The 17,865-nt window shown below is 50.1% G+C and overlaps 2 protein-coding genes across 14 annotated transcripts in view; one reads left to right on the plus strand and one right to left on the minus strand.

The window, feature by feature from the left end:
• The window catches only part of INSYN2A (inhibitory synaptic factor 2A), a 66,338-nt gene extending 56,350 nt beyond the window's left edge, over window positions 1-9,988 (minus strand). Inside the window, exons 1-2 of one of the 2 annotated variants that reach the window (XM_084995920.1) lie at window positions 7,239-9,988; window positions 4,951-6,902 (exon numbers count right to left, since the gene is read on the minus strand). In XM_084995920.1, the coding sequence (XP_084852046.1) occupies window positions 4,951-5,458 (508 nt within the window). In that variant the 5' untranslated portion in view covers window positions 5,459-6,902; window positions 7,239-9,988. Of the gene's footprint in view, window positions 1-3,970; window positions 4,111-4,950; window positions 6,903-7,238 lie in introns of those variants that run through there. The other variant, XM_021072612.2, reaches the window with a different exon arrangement.
• Window positions 1-17,865, plus strand: part of DOCK1 (dedicator of cytokinesis 1) — a 539,709-nt gene that overhangs the window by 277,496 nt on the left and 244,348 nt on the right. The window lies entirely within an intron of this gene.

Here is a 17,865-nt window from a genome sequence, read left to right on the forward strand (position 1 = left end):
TTACTCCACACAAGCTATAGGTGCAGACAATGAACTTGAAGACTGCTCTTTCTAAATCCTTCTGAAATATGGTGTTAGCAGAAAAGTTTAAAGTTTAGAAACATAAATCCTTCTTGTTCCTAATATCTGCCTCTCTTCCTCCCTCCCTCCCTGCCGTCCTTTCTTTCACCATGCCAGTGGACGTTCCCGAGCCAGGGACCAAGCCCTCAACACAGCAGCAGCCCGAGCCACAGCAGTGACAACGCCGGAGCCTCAACCCACTGCGCCACCAGGGAACTCTGCTGTCTGCTTTTCTGTAGTCAGTTTTCTCTCCCTCCCAATTAGAGCTGGGAATATGCACTGAGCAGAAAGACGCCGGGCTCTCACGTTAAAGTGAGTTGTTTTTGTTGACATCAGCAGCTGGTCACTTAGTAATATCTCTGTGTACCTCGAAGTCTCTCAAGGCCCTCGCTGTGGTGGGGGTGCTGCCGGAAGGACACAGGACTCAGGCTCTTACTGAATGTCATGGTGACTTATGAGAGAGGGGGTCTCTGAGAGAGTTTCTATCAGGAGTAGAATTTGGCACCCGGAAATGTCTCCAAAATGATGTTTTCGTTTGGTTGTTTAACTCTGAGAGTGAAGATTCAGGTGCTTGTAGACCCTTCAGGCCCTCTGGTCCTGAAATAGATACACTACCATACTCGGTCCAAAGGTTCAAAGCTGCAATTTGTACGGTGTACTGTTTAATAGGAGTCGACAGCTAAACAGCTTGTTGATATGAATCCCAGCAGGGTCCCCACAACTTGCCACCAAATCTCTATATTCTGTCCTTGGTATATAAGCAACAAATATTTTGAAAATGCACTGCTTAAAAGTTATAATATTTTACTCTATTTCTGTTACAGGTTAGCTCAAGTAATAGACCTAAGACTTATCCAAATGTTTGTATGCAAATTTCCTGGTAATAAAAGGGCTGTCATGTAAGATCAATCATACTAAATTTTCCTTTAAAATACTGAAGTCACTCCATAATGTTATGAAATATTAAAATCAAATATGTGAGGAGACTAAAAAGAAACTGCTTCATAAATTATGTCAGCTAATTTCTTTGGTTGGGGAGCAGAGGGTTCAGGGGAATTAGGTTGGGTAAGGAAATTCTTTGGGAAGGAATTGTTTAAAATAACAATGTCATTGTGATGGGGAGTCATAATGACCTCATCTTCCCTAAATGACTGTGGTTTGCCTTACATATGCAGAATTCCTGTGGTTCCCCCAGCTTCTTGGGTACTTCTGATTGGTAAAGCGGCAGCCTTGCTGTGCACCTGCTCAGGTGTCTGGTGGGCTGATCCAGAGCTTCAGAATTCAACATTCCTGAGGACCAGGTCACTGCCTCCCTAACCCCTTGCCGGTGCCCAGGACTGCCCCTTGGCAGTGTAGCTGCGATTCCTTTATCCTTATTCCCTGAGAAGCAGCCTATTCCCATCGAAGTAGTCTGCTGCTCATAGGAGGGAGTTCAGTAGTTGTTCCTCTAAATGAGACAGCCGTGAGTTAAGAGCAGACAGGAGAATACAAATGTGAACACATCTGTCCAGCTGCTCTGCTGGATTTGACGCTTCATTCTCAGCATCATTTGTGTTTGTGGACTGCTGATTTCATTGTACAGGAATCTTCCTGATAGACTGACGCCTCTCATGCGCCAGTCGTTCATTCATTTACTTACTTGCTTAATATATTTTTTTGAAATCTCTACAGAGGGAGAAATAAAAGACAAAAATCCCCTACCCTGCAGGTGGGGAAAATGACTATGGCAGAACAGAGACACCCCCAAAGTCAAAAGAGTAATAGTGTCGCCAGCATGCCACAGGGCTTTCAAAAGCTTCCCAGCTTTAGCCTCGTGAACCTATTTCATCACCAGGGGCTGTGCTTCTCAGTAGGATAACGGCCTTGACTTAAGTAAAAGCAAATGTCTTATCACAATAGTAAACTATAGCAAGTTTAAAGGCATCCTTTGCTTTTCAAGGGCACTGGTCTTTAAGTCAAGGCCTTTCCTTTAGCTAAAGGAATGGAAGCCGAGTCTTCCTGGCCGTAAAGAAATGATGAATTTAGTGAAGTGAAGAAAAGCTCAAACTCTCTGTAGCTGACATAATTTATGCAAAATCATGCAATTAGTGATCGCTGTGCTAGACATTTTTGTCTCCAAATGCGCCGCCTGTAATAAAACCGTCATGAGTAGCAGTGCCATCTAATGTAAGTAGTAAACATGGACAGTGAATTATTAATATCTGGTGAGGCATGCAGATGGCAGGACTTCCATTTTTCCTTTGAGCTGACAGCACGTTTGCTAATCATTCTAGCAGAAAAAAAAAAAAAGGCGAAGATAAATATGAACTTTTCTTTGCAAAGTAACATTCAACAGGATACGAGTGTAATAAATAGCTCACAATGCGAATAGTAAAAAACCCGCCCTCTCTGCCTCCACAGAGTGAAATGGCATTATATTTCACTGCTGCATCTGTAGCATAAGCTTAATGAGGTTACAGCCTTTTCCGAGGTGTACTACTCACTGGGAATGGCCCAGGTCAGGTGATTTGGGGGGTGGTTCTCAATCACATCCCCAGCCTGGTAACCTTGGTATTGCCCCCTGGCTCATGGAAAGGGACCCCCCCCCCACCTCCTGGAAGTCCTCCTCCTCCAAGGGAAAACCACTGGCCTGGACCCCCCCTGGTCTGAGCTGCAGGCTGAGCTTGTAGTCCTGGGAAACGATCGCGTGGGTTCCCAGCCAAGGCAGGGCTGGCCCAAAGTTCCTTCCCACTCTTGCCAGTTCACCTCAGGATGCTTCCGCAGAATTTCAGCGCCTAAGCAGACAAGGTCAAATTAAACTGCTTCACTGCCTCTTCTGGTTGAGGGGCCCACCGGGTGTCCAGCCCCCGGGCACAGACCTGCTGCAGGAGAGGGGTCAGGGCCGGGGCCCGCTCTGTAGAAGAACCAAAGGTACCCTTTCTCTCCCAGATTTACTCCAGAGGCGCCTCTCCTCCCCCACTCCTGGCATCCCCTTATCGCTAGCTCCATCTCCCTGTGGCATATTTGCTGGTAGTAGAATGCTGAGGTCACAGGGACAGGTTCTTTTCCCTGGCGATGGCGATGCCAGCCAGGAACCCTGAGCATGAACCAGCAAGACGCAGACTCTCGCTCTTGACTTTGGGCTCCAGGCGCTGCCCCGGCCCCCGGCCGCTCGCGGGCTCCCTCCTCCCTCACGCCCTTGCTTGCCAGCAAGCCCGCTCGCTGGGTCTGCAGCCTTGGTTGGTTTCCCACGCCTGTCCCGGGCTGACTCCGGATGCTTAGCACCCGCGGGCGCCGACCCCGGCCCGCAGCCCCGTGAAGGTGCCAACTCGAGCGAGCACTGGCGCCACGGGAGGAGCCGGGCATTTCACGTGGGCATCTGCCTTTGCTCGAGCTCACTCCTCTCTTTCGCGGCCGGCGTCAAGGCCCCTCCGCTCGGACTTATCCCCCCGAAGTTAATCAGCCGTACTTGCCAGTTTGCTTTAGTTTAGAAAATACTTAGAAAGCTCGAGATCTGCCGGGACCGCGGCCACCCCGGATCCCCCCAAATTCTACCTGGCTAGGGCTGTCGGGCGCTCACGAGGCTGTGGCGTTTGTCTAGAACCGACATCGCAGACAGGCGGCCCCGCTCCTCCCCAGCCGTCGCCAAAGTTGCCGGATGCCCACCGGCGACCCGGCCGCGCCAGATGCAGTTGCATAACCTCGCCCCCCGCCCCCGCCCGCGCCCGCGCCCGCCGCCGAGTCCGCTCCAGGCTGCACCGGCTCGTCCTGGCCCCGGGAGCCGCCGAGTCCCGGTGAAGCCCGTTCAGGGGCGAGTGCGAGCGCCCGAGCCGGGGTCGGCGCCCGCCGGGGCGGTGCTCTGCCCGCGGCCAAGTGCAGCGGGCGCCGGGGCGCCGGGGCGCGGGAGGGGGGCGCGCGGGGCTCCGCTTACCTTCCGCTGCTTACAGATAAGTCGAGGTCGGTGCAGCGCCTGGCTCGAGCATGTCTCGCCGCGGACCCGGGCAAGCCTGGCGCGGCACGGAGCACTCCGGGCAGGGCATCCGCGGCGAGGCTCGCCGGGCTCGCGCGGAGGAAGGCTCGGCTCCGGGGACTTGGCCGGCTGCGCGCCCGCCGCCCGCCCCCTCCACCGCCGCCGGCCCGGCCCGGCCGGCCCCCGCGCCGCAGCTCGCGTCCCTCCGGCCCCGCTCAGCGACGCGCGCGAGGAGGCAGCGGCTCGGCCGGCTCCGGGGACGCCCGCGCGCTCGCTCGCTCGCGGCGCGGCGGAGCCAGCCACAGCCACCCGGCTTCGTGCTCCTCCGATGTCCTCATTTACTGCAATTGTCTTCGGCGAGATCTCGGAGCAGGGGCCGGGAGGCGGGGGCGGAGCGGGGGAGGGAGCGGGAGGGAAGTCCTTGCCGCTGCTCCCGGGTCCCAGCTACTCCGCCGAGCCGGGCGGCCGGAGGACAGGGCGCCTGAGCCGCGCGCCCGCCGCCTGTGCGCCCGGCTGGCACCGAGGCGGGCGGAGCCCCGGGCCCCGCGGGGCGGGGGCGGGGGCGGCGCGGGGCCCGGCCGCGTGCGTGGGGTGGGGGAACCGGAGGGAGCGGAGGGGCCCCCGCCCGCCGACGCCCGAGCCGGAGCCCGAGCCGGAGGAGGAGGTGGATGGAGCCGCCGGCGGCTGCCGCCTGCGCGCGGGGCTCCACCGAGGCGCGTCCTCGGGCTTTCTGGGCTGCAGGCGGCGCTGCGCGGCCCGGGAACTTGTTGAGCCTACCCTGGAGCCGCCTCCAGAGCAGCCGGAGGGCGGGGACCCCAGGTTTTCTCTAGGGAGGGGTCGCTGGGGGCCCCGCGCGATGGCTGCCTGCGGTGCCAGCAGAGCCAGCCCAGCGGGGTTCGGAAATCCGGGAGCGCGGGGGACTTAGGCGCCTGCCCCCTCACCTGCGGATTGCTGCCTGGTGGAGGCCGGGGTCCGGGCGCGTTCCCTGGAGTCCAGCCTCGTGGCAGCTCCTTTAAGTGGAGGCTGGCAGGCAGGCCAGCTGTGCCTGGCCTGAGGACCCAAGTGGAACTGCCCGCGGAGTCCCCTGCCCGCTGGCATTCGGGAGCCCTCCAGGCAGGCGCTGGCGCCGCTCCTAATCAGGACCCTCCCTTCTGCACTCACATTCGCCACCCACCTGCGATGCCAGGGCGCCTGCTGCGTTTGTTTCAGGCCAGAGTCGAGCTCACTTGGGGAGGCAGAGATCTGGGGCGCCCAAGGAGCTACAGCCCCTTGCTCCCTCGATCCACCGATGAGTAGGTCTTCGGAGCTCGAAACAGCTGGCCGGGGCCTCCCTGATTCCTGGCAGGACCTGGTGCCGGGGCCTGGGACCAGGCAGCCAGCTAGCTGCAGGTCTCCTGGGTCCCTACATTTTCTCAAGTGGGGGGCTTGAAGGTCTTTCTCCTTGAGCATACCTGAAAGGGGCCACACTCACTAGTTTTAATGGTTCCTAAGAAAGGTCAGAGAAATGGCAAACTGAGGGCAGGGACAGGCTTTGGGGACTGAATTCAGAGGACAGTTGGTGACCTCCTGCCACTGGCGCACCTCTACAGACACAGCTGCTGGTGCTCACACCCCTGCTCATTCCCGAGTCCCTGCCTTTCGCAGCAGCCCTGGGCCTGGAACTCAGCCATGGCCAGGTCCTTGTTCACAGCTGAACTGAGCCTAGGCCTGTGTTTTGTACAGTGTCAGGTCTTTCCAAATCTCTTTATATGAAATACTTCCCTTGTTTATACATGGGTGCTTGAGGTGATATGTCCAGATATCATGCAAGAAAATCATCCTATGGGAGCTCCCTGGTAGCCTAGCGGGTTAAGGATCTGGCGTTGTCACTGCTGTGGCTCAGGTCACTGCTGTGGGATGGGTTGGATCCTTGGCCTGGGAACTTTCGAATGCTGTAGGTGGAGTAGAAAGAAAGAGCAAGAGAGTGAGAGAAAGAAAGAAAGGAAAGAAGGAGAAAAGGGAGGGAAAAAGGAAGAAAGAAGGGCGGGCAGAAAAACCTCCTGCTAAAATCTCCCTTTCCTGCATCCTGTGGAACACGACTCTATAATCCCCGCATCCAGATAGCCCAGGAAGGGAATCCTGAATCTATGGATCCAAACTCTGCCACCGTGCTCTTTTTGTTATCTTTTTAAAAACTAGATTCCTCAGGCTTAATTTTCAGCCTCTTTACTTCTCTGTAACCCCTGTTCTGCCTGCAAGGAAATGGATGTTGAGCATGTGTAGGGCTTGGAGCATTTAATGCCGGGGGGAGGGGTTGTCTCCACGGATGTCGCCAACATAATCCCCCATGGATGGGCTATTGCTACCGTGGGCCCAGTATCCTCTCCCAGGGTTCTGGGTAACTTTCGGTAAATCTTGCTTTATTGCTAATCCATAAAATCAAAATCTGTCTTCCATCTCTTAAACATGTCACCGTAAATCAGGCTGCCGGGAAATCCTGAGCTTGTACTGGTGGTAATGGAAAACTAAATTTTTGGGATCTATGAGCAAAAACAGATAAATGAAAATGCACAAACGCATGCTGCTCAGGACGGAGCAGCGACAGGTCAAGGTGTGTGCTGGCAAGAACCTAGCGGAGCAGCGACAGGTCAAGGTGTGTGCTGGCAAGAACCTAGCTCCAGGGACAAAGGCATTTGAGATCCACATGTTGTGTCATTTAGGAAGAAAATGGAAAGCCGTAATTGGCAGGTTAGAAAAACCACTTACTAGAGTTCCCTTTGTGGTGCACAGGAAACAAATCTGACTAGTATCCATGAGGATGTGGGTTCCATCCCTGCCTCGCTAAGTGGGTTGAGGATCTGGTGTTGCCGTGACCTATAGTGCAGGTCGAAGACATGGCTTGGATCCCGCGTTGCTGTGGCTGTGGTGTAGTCCAGCAGCCTCAGCTCTGATTCGACCCCTAGCCTGGGAACTTCCATATGCGGCGGGTGTGGCCCTTAAAAGAAAAAAGAAAAATTAAAATAAAAAATTAAAAAAAAAACCCACTTACAATGAAGAGGAGAATTTAATTGACCTTTTTCATTTCATTAAGACTGCTTGGGGAGTTCCCGTCGTGGCGCAGTGGTTAACGAATCCGACTAGGAACCATGAGGTTGCGGGTTCGGTCCCTGCCCTTGCTCGGTGGGTTGACGATCCGGCGTTGCCGTGAGCTGTGGTGTAGGTTGCAGACGCGGCTCGGATCCCGCGTTGCTGTGGCTCTGGCGTAGGCGGGTGGCTACAGCTCCGATTCAACCCCTAGCCTGGGAACCTCCATATGCGGCGGGAGCGGCCCAAGAAATAGCAACAACAACAACAAAAAAAAAAGACCCCCCCAAAAAAACACTGCTTGTACTTGTTGTCCAGTTGTTTTTCTGAGTCAATTGAAATTAAAGATACCCCTTCTCTTTTTGGAACAAAGAAACTGTTGTATTACATTGTTGCAAGTTTTAACTTGGCAGAGGTAAATACTGATTGGAGCCGGAGAGGAATTCCTCATGGGTGAAGGTGATGGGTCATCCCGGTCTAATCTTTAAAGCAAATGCTATGCAGGGGGCTCGCTGGGGACACGGGGATTCAGCCCTCTTTCTGCCTACAGGCTCCCGTGGCATCATTTTTTAATGGCTGGACGTTTGTGTATTTTTAGGGTATCGAATGAATCATGTCCAGTTTCCTTAGAAAAGGAGTTAAAGTTGGTAGGAAGCAGATTCATTTTAGGAATGAATTAGATCAAAATTGGTTTCTTACATCTTGCTTCAGAGTTTTTTTGGAAAGGATGGACTTGCAAAGGGAAAAAGAGCTACTTTGAAAGTAGGATTTCCTGAAAGCAGGAGCACCTAAGAATAAAAATACAAGAAAGTACAAGCCAGGTGATTAAGAAAATATCCGAGTCTCTCAATTCTTTTGGTTTCTTCCGGGATGCCTGCGGGTGTTGGGCAGTAAATGGTGAATTTTCAGCCCTACAGCTTAGTGGATTTTGAGGTCTCAAGTTCCACATGAAAAAAGATAAGAATGTTCATTAGTTTTGTGCATCTGAGTTTCAAACTGGAAATTTCTATTAACCGTAGCATGGGTACAATTTGGGGGTTTATTCATGCAGTGGAATACCACACAGCAATGAAAAGAAATTATTGCTGATGCATGTAGTAACACATGCTGTGACCTTCACGAACCTTGTGCATCAGTAGCCAGACACAACAGTCAATGTCAGATGGTTCCACGGAAACAAAGTCCAAGAGGGCGAAAAAGTTACCAACGGTGGTAAAAGTCAAAATGGGCGTTTTCTTGGTGCATTTTCTTTGCGCAGAGCCACGCTGCCTTCCGTGTATCTTGGACGAGGTGGTTGCACAGCTGTATGCTGACAACCAAATGCATGGAGACGGTTTCCTTTCTCAGGATGCCTCCCTTCAGTCTGGGCCTTCTCTCTGAAACTATGCCATGTCTACACACGTGTTCCCCAATAATCTGCCCCTTTAAATGAACCAGCTTATTAGTCGGTGATATTAGCTTGTATCTTCTGAAGCCTCTTTCTCTCCAGAAACCTAAGCCAAGAGAGGAGGGGACTGTCAGGGGACTCGTCGCTCTGCAAGTGAGGCTTTTGATCAGCTGCAAGTCAGGGCTGCCTTCTTTGGGAGGCTGCGGCCAGATATCTGCCGACTCTCAGCTTCAGGCACAGTAGCGTTCACGTCATAGATGGTTTTCTGCCTCGTCCTTTCATGCTCTTCACTGCCCGTCAGGTGAGCCCGTGTCTATGGTGGCAGGTCCCCTCCTTCCGTTCAGAAGCTGCGGGTACAGCTCAGTGGTGCTCGGCTCCCGCCGAGGGGATGTGACTGCGGTGGACCTACACCCGGAGGGGAGGGATGAGTCACGTGAGGCCGTCTTGCCTTTTCTCTTTCAAGAACAAGACAGCACACTCAAAGGGGCTCCAGCCGCACCTCGTCTTTGGCCTAGAAGGCTTATGAGAAGCTCTCTGAATCACTCCTTTTGTTGACTTCTGCCCAAGCTTTTACTGCCCACTGGCTGGACTGACTTTCTAAGTGTGACCGTTTCCCTCTGTGTAAAGTCCCCTGCCTGAGGCTCTTCCCTTGTCCTGGGAACAAAGCCCTGCTTCCTCCTGGTGGGAGTTAGAGCTGTTTCTCCAGTGCTGGTCCACGGCCAGGGCTCTCGGGTCCCCCTGCCCGCCCCGTTTCCTTTCCTCCAGTGATGAGCCCCTGGAGATGTGTGTTGCTCTGGATCACAGTCCGATTCCAGGAAACTGAACATCATGCGGAGTAGCTGAAATTCCTCATTGTCTTCAGCGCGTCATCGTGAACCTCATTTATCTGTAGGGAATTGAATGGGTTTTTTTACATTTTATTTATTTATGTATTTAATTATTTTTGCTTTTTAGGGCCACACCCCCAGCGCATGGAAGTTCCCAGGCTAGGGGTTGAATCAGAGGTGCAGCTGCCGGCCTACACCACAGCCACAGCAACACCAGATCCTGAACCCACTGAGGGGGTCAGGGATCGAACCCGCCTCCTCATGGATACTAGTTGTGTTCATTACCACTGAGCTGCAAGGGGACCTCACTGGTTTTATTTTTAAAGAGAACGAAAGTGTCTGTGGTTTCTCTTTAGCGTGTCTGGTCAATGAAGGATCCGAGGTGAGAGAGGGTGCCGAGTGGCCGTTCCTTCTCCTTGCGCTCCTCGGCCTGCTCCTCTCTCCCCCCCGCCCCGAACCCCTCCTGTTCAGGCCTCTGCAAACCCAAAGGCTTCCACTGGCCTAAGTCTGTTGCTACCCGTTCTCCTTTAGGGGGACGTGCTGAGAAAATCAATGCCTGGGCCTTATGTAGCTGACCTTGACTTTGTGAGTCTGGACCATGGGTCCTTGGGGACTTTGATGATCTAAGTCTAATCTCCTGGGGAGCAGATCTCCTCCAGGTGAGGCAGAGAGCCAAGGGCCTCTTCCTAAAAAAAAAAAAAATATATATATATATATATATATATATATATATATATAATAGTTGAGAGAGTTCTGTTGTGGCTCAGTGGTAACAAACCTGCCTAGTATCCATGAGGACTCGGGTTCAATTCCTGGCCTTGATCCAGTGGGTTAAGGATCCGGCCTTGCCATGAGTTGTGGTGTATGTCACAGATGTGGCTCGGATCTGGCGTTGCCGTGGCGCAGTCTGGCAGTTAGAGCTCTGATTCGACCCCTGGCCTGAGAACTTCCAGATGACACGGGTGCAGCCCTAAAAAGACAAAAAAACAGTACAGTTGATTTACCATTTTCTTTCAATTTCTGCGGTACAGGAAAGCGACCCTGCCATTCATATGTACATACATTCTGTTTTTCATTCTGTCTGCCATCAAGTTCCACCCCAAGAGACTGGACACACTTCCTGGGCTCTACAGCAGGACTCCAGGGGCTTCCTCTTAGTCCCTGATGATGATAAAGGAGGTTTGCTTTTTACCAGGTATTGTTTCTCCTTTACTGCTCTCCCTTTGAGCTGCCGAAGCCCACTCCTCAGAAAGCAGGTGATATGCCCCGGGCTGAAGAATACCTTTGACCAGAATTAGGTCAAGAAGGGATAAAAAATTGCTTTCAGATTTCAGTGTCTGCTCTGCTCATTCACTTTGCTGGTGTCAAGACTGCTAATGACCCTTTCTTAGGCTGTCTGCCCGGTGCTCACAAGGCCTGTGGTCAGTGAGGGGAGCGCCTCGGGGAGCGTGAGGTGCCTGGTACAGGTATCTCCTTGTTTGCCTTCTGTTCCCACTGAGGGTTCACGGGAGGAGAAGGGGGGGGGACCAGGCAGAAGAACATGGAAGGCTCCGTAGGTCACTCTTTTCCTTCCACCAACCCTCTTTGACAGTGATGATGGCCTTCCTTTGTCACATGCCTGCAGAATGCATGCACCTGCTACGCTGGCTCTCCTCTCGTCCTCACAAGACAACCGTGCAAGAGATGCTCTTCTCCTCTTTGCACAGAAGAATAACAGAAAAGTTAAGTCGTTTCTCCGAGGTCACACAGCAAAAAGGGCTGGAGTCTAGATTCACATCCAGTGCTGCTGGACGGTAGCCACAATGTTCCACTGTCCTACTGGGGCCTTTTGTTTTCATATCACTGTGGACTTTGCTCAGGAGCTGACTTCGTGTTACTGTGTTGAGACCACGCGTTGGTCAGACGTGACCGTCCTCCGGCGGGACCATGGGGTGATCTGTTGCAGCCACAGCTGCCTGGGTCCAGAGTGGACTGCACCCCTCTAGGTGCTTGTGGCCTCTGCTCGGCTCTGTCATGGGACACATTCTGACCAGAACTGGTCGATGCTAAGGCCAAGCTCTGCTAAAGGAGGTTTGCTTTTTACCAGGTATTGTTTCTCCTTTACTGCTCATACCTCCTGTGTCCCTGTATCAATTAGACTTTCAAGTAAAAACAGTCCTTGGAACAGCAGCATATTATAATCATCTCATATTTGGAGAGCATCTTGTGCTTCTCCAGTATAATTTCAATGGTCTTATCACACCTTTTCTTCATCAAATAAGAGCTCGTAGACAATCTATCACAATCCACGTTCTGTACAGACCCCAGAAGGCCATTTCAGATTCTCCCAATGTCATTTGCCATGATGCTCTGTTACGACGGCTCTCTGGATGTATTTGCTTGGGAACGTGGGTCATGCGTGGCGTGGTAACCAACTGCCATCCGTTGCAAAGCAAGTGATGTGTTCTTACGCGCCAACTTCCCAGTGGGAGAAGTACAGATTTTTCGTTTTCTCTCTCTTTTTTTTTTAATTAAAGTGTCATTGATTTGCAGTGTTGTGTCACTTTCTGCTGTATAGCAAAGTGACCCAGTCATACACACACACACACACACACACACACACACACACACACATACCTTCTTTTTCTCATATTATCTTCCATCATGTTCCATCCCAAGAGTTAGGATATATAGTCCCTTGTGCTGCACAGCAGGACCTCTCATTGCTTATCCATTCTAAAAGTGATAGTTTGCATCTATTAACTCCAGATTCCCCGTTCATCCCACCCCGATCCCAACCCCCTGGCAACCACAAGTCTTTCCTTTGTGTCCATGAGTCTCTTTCTGTTTCGCAGGTAGGTTCGTTTGTGCCGTATTTTAGATCCCGCAGCCACTGTGGAAAAAAGCAGAGACTTTTTAAAAGGTCTCTTGTTATGTTCGGTGACCTCTAAGGTCACACCCAGGTTTTCAGTTCCGAGTTCTTCGCAAACATTTCTTTTTTTCATAGTACCCCATCCTTAGAGAATTAAATAGCCCATTGCTTTCATTCCACTGCGCCTTAGGGTTGCAGATCTGCTGGTTTCCTGATTTGTGTTTTGGCACCTGTGGGAGCAGCGTTAAACCCTCGATGGTGTGCCCTGCCTTAGATTCTCACTTCTGGGTTCCCATCTGTTAATCCTAGTGCACCTTCAACTAACAGCAAAGCCCTAACCAAAAACATATTTTAACACATTTCTTATACAAGTTTAGCTCTTTACAAGATTCAAAGAAAAGCAAGACATTTTGTGTTTAAATGTTGCTGAGTGTTCTTTTTTAATTTTTTTTTTTTAAATATAAAACTCAGTGTCGTGGGTTAAAATGCGTTTGGTTAGAACGTGGAGCCGACACCAGCATTGACCGTGACCTCTATACCACTGATCGCAGCTCCCTGGTGGGTTCTCCCCCGGCCCCCAGGTTTCTGAACTTAGAAAAGCGGAGGGGGCTTGTTATTCCAGGACCTGCATTTCATTCCAGTGAGGGAGTAAGCCAGACAAAGCTTGTGCTTGTTGGTTTTCATTGGCTATTTCAGGGGATTAAAGGAAGAAACTTGAAAATCCATGCATTTTTTTACTTTTTAATTTTATTTATTTACTTTTTTTTTTTTTTTTTTTTTTTTGATGGCCTCACCTGCAGCCTATGGAGGTTCCCAGGCTAGGGGTCTAATCGGAGCTGCTGCTGCCGGCCTACACCCCAGCCACAGCAACACGGGATCTGAGCTGCGTCTGCGACCCGCACCACACAGCTCATGTCAGTACTGGATCCCCCGAGCAAGGCCAGGGATAGAACCCGCATATCCACAGGGACCAGTCAGGTTCTTAACCTGCTAAGCCACCATGGGAACTCCTTGAAAATCTGTGTGTTTTTTTAAAAAGAAATTGGAGGTGTGAATTCCGAAACTGATTCCCTCCCCCCCCCAGAGCGATCTGTTAGTTACTCAGTGTCAAGTTTCCAGGAAATCTCCCTTCATTCGTTTGCTCTGTTCTCAGTATGGACCCCCAATGTTTGTTCCAGAATCTGTTAATTTCTGAAACTGTTCACGGCGCCTGGGTATTTCAGTGAGGGTTCTCGAGACAGAGCCCTGGGGCCCTAAATGGCCCCTCTTGGCTGGAGTTCAGCATGTCCTCATTAGTGGTCATTTGTCCCCTCCTGGCCTATCCTGCACTTCACATCCCTGGGCTCCTCTGAATGTGGATCACCTCGCTCCATCGGATTGGCCTGAGCAAGTACGAAATTAGCCCTTCGTGCGGATGCCTCGGGCCATGAGCCTTGTGCCCGAAAGTTCTCCTGGAAGATGGAATTTATTGATGATTTATTACATTCACTGAATCCAACTCTGAAAATGAAGAGGTTTATTTGAATGGTACTTATTTTCCCCCTCGCCGCCGCAGAGTAAATATTGTCACATGAAATTGCTGATGATGCTTCTGAATCCCTTAAAATAAGAGTTGTGATTCATTCGCACCATGAAAATAGGAGAGTCAACATCTTCACCTTCAGGTGCCTCAGCCCTCGGCTCTTTCCTTTTTGGTCTCCGGGTGTTAATGGAGATTTCTTCACGTCTGGAAGTTTCTTTGCTCCCGACTTCAGCATGGGCAGGCATGAGGGTTCTGGACGTCTGGTCTGTGTCTCAGACCCGGGAATTCCAGGTTCAGGCTCCATTGGGCTTTGGCCAAATTGCGTGAATTCAATTCGATATTTGAGACAACCTCTTGTGATAAAATAAGCAGATGAAAGCCATACCGCAGTTTGGTCACACACGTGGACGGAGCCAGATGCTCCTGGCACAGAGCTTTCCAAAGAATTGTTTTCCTTTAATATGTTAGGCATATGTAGAGTTCTTTGTTGAATTCGTGCTTTTCCAGTAACACACCTACTTGTTAGTACCTAAAGGACATTTTAAACCATTGATGTAGTGGAATCCACTTAAGGTGTGATCCATGTGGCAAGAGTTGAAACGTGGCTGATGTTTGCCATGAAATTTAAATAAGCTCCACTAAAGCAGCAATAATATCTGTATACCATGTAAAATGCAAAGCTCTCCCATGGACTTCTTTATTCTTTATTTTTTGACAAGCATGCATAATCTCTACATTTGCATACAGAGTAGAATCAATATTTTAAGACAGTTATTCTTTTACATAGACGTGTTTTTTTTTCCCCCCAAATCTGTGGGTGTGACTCCCATTGGGCACACTCCTTATGTGAAAGGCGGGTTTGGCAACAGGTGAACTGATAGAGCTTTCACTTTCCCTGATGCTCGTTTGGGTCGAGGCTACCTTCAAAGAACCAGTGTCTGTCATGTACTTAGAGGCATTCGGTTTGTCAAAAATTACTTAATACAAAAATGACTTCGCAGGACTGCATCGCGTCTTTTGCGCCAGGTGTAATCTACCCTACACTCTTGTTCATGCTCTCATGTGAGTACACGTACACACTGGAAATTGCTGAAATCGTGGTGCGTTTCTGTGTGTGTCCAGGACCAAGGTGTTCTGGACATAATTGGGGTGGTCAGAGCAGAACACCCCTGGCCTCGGTTTGCTAAAGTTCCCCTCGAAACCAGGGCTGCCATCGGTTTGCTAAAGTTTCCCTCTACTTTAGCAAACCGAGGGCAGGGTTTATTCACTCTGGATGGCGTTTATTCACTCGAAACCAGGGCTGAAACAACAGAGGTGGACCTGGCTCTTAAAGGAGCAGGCAGTGTATTAGATGCATCCCTTGTTTTCTCCTATTTTCACCCTCTCTGCAATGTTATCGAGTCCCAGCACGTGAAATGCTAGTGTGATACAGAAATTGAAGGGCCGGTTGTGTAGCATCTTGGAAGATGTTTTGGCCTACACCACTTCTCAGAGTTACGGTAAGTTGGAATTGATTAAGGTGTTCTTCCTGGTACTTTTGCACAGCCCGTCCATTGAGCTCATTCCTGTTTTTGCACTAGCCGCCGCTCTCCTCTCGCTGGTATACGTAGATTATTGGCCTATGAAACATTTCATTTCAATACATGCTCATTTCTTCTGGACAAATGATACGTCTTGGCATCTTGGTTCTCGTTCTCCATGAAGCACAGGTGGGTTTCGGTACCATCCCTCCCCCATTAACCGTTACGACATGCTGGGCTTTCACGAGGAAATAGAGCATTCCATCACCCTCGTCCTCTGGTCCTCATGAAACTAACTCACTTTATGCTGATTGGCTTTTCTGTGCTGCTCATGGTTCTAGAGCTTTCATGAATTCAGACCTTAATCTTCCTCAAAGCTCAGTGAACGTGGGTCACGGTTATCAACAGCCTGGCAGGTGGAGAAGGAAGCCGGGGGAGTCAACACGTGCGACGGAGGAGGCCTGGCATCTTCCATAAACATGGCTACCCCGAAGCTGTGAACGCTGAGGAATCTTCTCCAGAAACGTCAGAGAAGGATGGGATGATGAGGGGGCAAAATGGAAAGATTAGTATTTGTGTTCAACTTGGACCTGACGGAACCAGTAGCATTTTAGAAGATCTGGAGGTACTGTCCCTCTGTCCCCAGGAAAACAGAACATCCTTGCCCGCGTTGGGAACAAGGATAATTATCTCATTTTGGGATTGTCTGAATGGACAGCTAACTGCCTTTATTACCCAACTGTTAATGGAAGGCATAGTTTACAGCCAGGTGGGGGCGCACGTTTTCTTAGAGTTACATAGTGAATATTTTCAACTTTGGGGGTCATACAGTCTCTTGTAAAAACCGTCTCTGCTGTCGAAGCAGAAAAGCAGCCACAGCCACTAGGTGAACAAAGGAGCATGGCTGAGTTCCAATAAAACTTTATTTATAAAACCAGCAAGTGGGCTGAGTTTGGCCTACAGCCTAGTGTTCTGGCCTCTGGTTCATCGCATAAGTTGTTCTGAGGAATTTCGATGTCATATATAGGCCCCAATTTTAAGGAGGAATTAATAGAACACCTGATTCGTCACAAGAAACAGTGTTTCCCCTTTTGCATCTGGCAGACTCTGTCCTTTGGGCAGAATTAGATCCGTGTGTCCTATGGAGGTTGACTGCTGCTGCGTGATGTGGGGCTGGCGCTGTTCATCTGTCAGCATTGTGGTGACAGACAGTAATTCCATGCCTCGAGATGCACATTTTTGGAAAAACAAAAACCAGAAAGACAAAATTGGGAATGGCAACGTTTTGGCATTGTGTACCAGGAGGATTTGGCTTTGCTGGTTATGGGAATACTCTAGTTATTGGAACTAAAAGACAGTAAACTCTTCAAAGGGAAGTGTGTGTGTGTGTGTGTGTGTGTGTGTGTGTGTGTGTGTTGGGGGGGCCTTTGCACTTCTACCCCTGGAGAAAACACTATATAAGTCAAGACAAGATGATACCGCAGGGTTATTATTGGATTTTCATCGATGGCTAATTTATTTCGGTGCTTCAAGAGGCCAAATGGAATGTCTTTTTCATGGGCTTTTAATTCTGGAGCTATTATAGTGACTGATATGAATAGATATAGTTATTTCCAAACAGTTGAGATAAAATTTCTGTAATGGTTCTTTGTATCCATATGAGAAATGATTAAATGTTACTAACTTCATATGAATTTTTCACCGAAATTTGAATTAATAATCACTGAAATATCCTCACTAATATTATACTTAATTCTTCAGGTTTGAATCTTTCCAGGGAGCAGAGATGTCCCATCCCTGTATCATTGTTTCAACCATGACAAAAATGTGACATAGGGATCATTGAATTCAATAAACTTCATTGTGTGTCGTCACTCCACTGTAACATTTGCCAGTATTGTATCCTTTTTCACATTTATTTATTTATGTATTTATTTGGGGCTACACCTGAGGCATAGGGAGGTTCCCAGGCTAGGGGTCGATTTGGAGCTATAGCTGCCAGCCTATGTCACAGCCACAGCAACGCGGGATCTGAGCCGCGTCTGCAACCTACACCCGCAGCTCATGGCAACGCCGGATCCTTAACCCACTGAGCAAGGCCAGGGATCCAACCCGTGTCCTTATGGATGCTGGTCAGATTTGTTAATCGCTGAGGCACAATGGGAACTCCTGCCAGTTTCCTATCCTATGTTAGTAGTTAGTGGTACTCTCTAAAGACGTACGATAAACCTTTAATTTTGTGTGGCACCATTTCTCTGTAGCCTGTCATCAAGACTGGGGAGCTCCTTTGTTAAAATTAGTTCATCGTGTTATAATTTACCTGTTGGTGGTTAACGTAAATCTCTTTGGCGCTGGCCGTGTATTAACCTACGTACACTGCGCGCCTCTCGAGTGTGTTTAGGAAGCATCTTTGACTTGACCTCCTCACGCCGTAACTCTTAGAAGCACGGAAAGTCCATTGAATATCCAGAGGCAATGCTTTGGTTTCATCCGCTCCTTGCGCTGACAAGAGTGGCAGCTTCGAGAACCCGTTTTCATTTTTACACTGAGTTTCCCTGATGCGTGAGAATGTTTAACACAGAGAAGGTCAGAGAGGGTTGGCCTTACCTTCGGAGTTTTGGAGCAGAAGCACAAGCCAGTGTGTGCTGTGTACGTTCCAGGGCTTGATTTGGGTTTTTGTAGAAGA

The sequence above is a fragment of the Sus scrofa genome, chromosome 14, assembly GCF_054392235.1.
Source record: "Sus scrofa isolate SSC_HxYL_T2T_F1_AM1 chromosome 14, Sscrofa_HxYL_maternal_Yorkshire_Landrace_v2.0, whole genome shotgun sequence".
In the NCBI taxonomy this organism is placed as follows: domain Eukaryota; kingdom Metazoa; phylum Chordata; class Mammalia; order Artiodactyla; family Suidae; genus Sus; species Sus scrofa.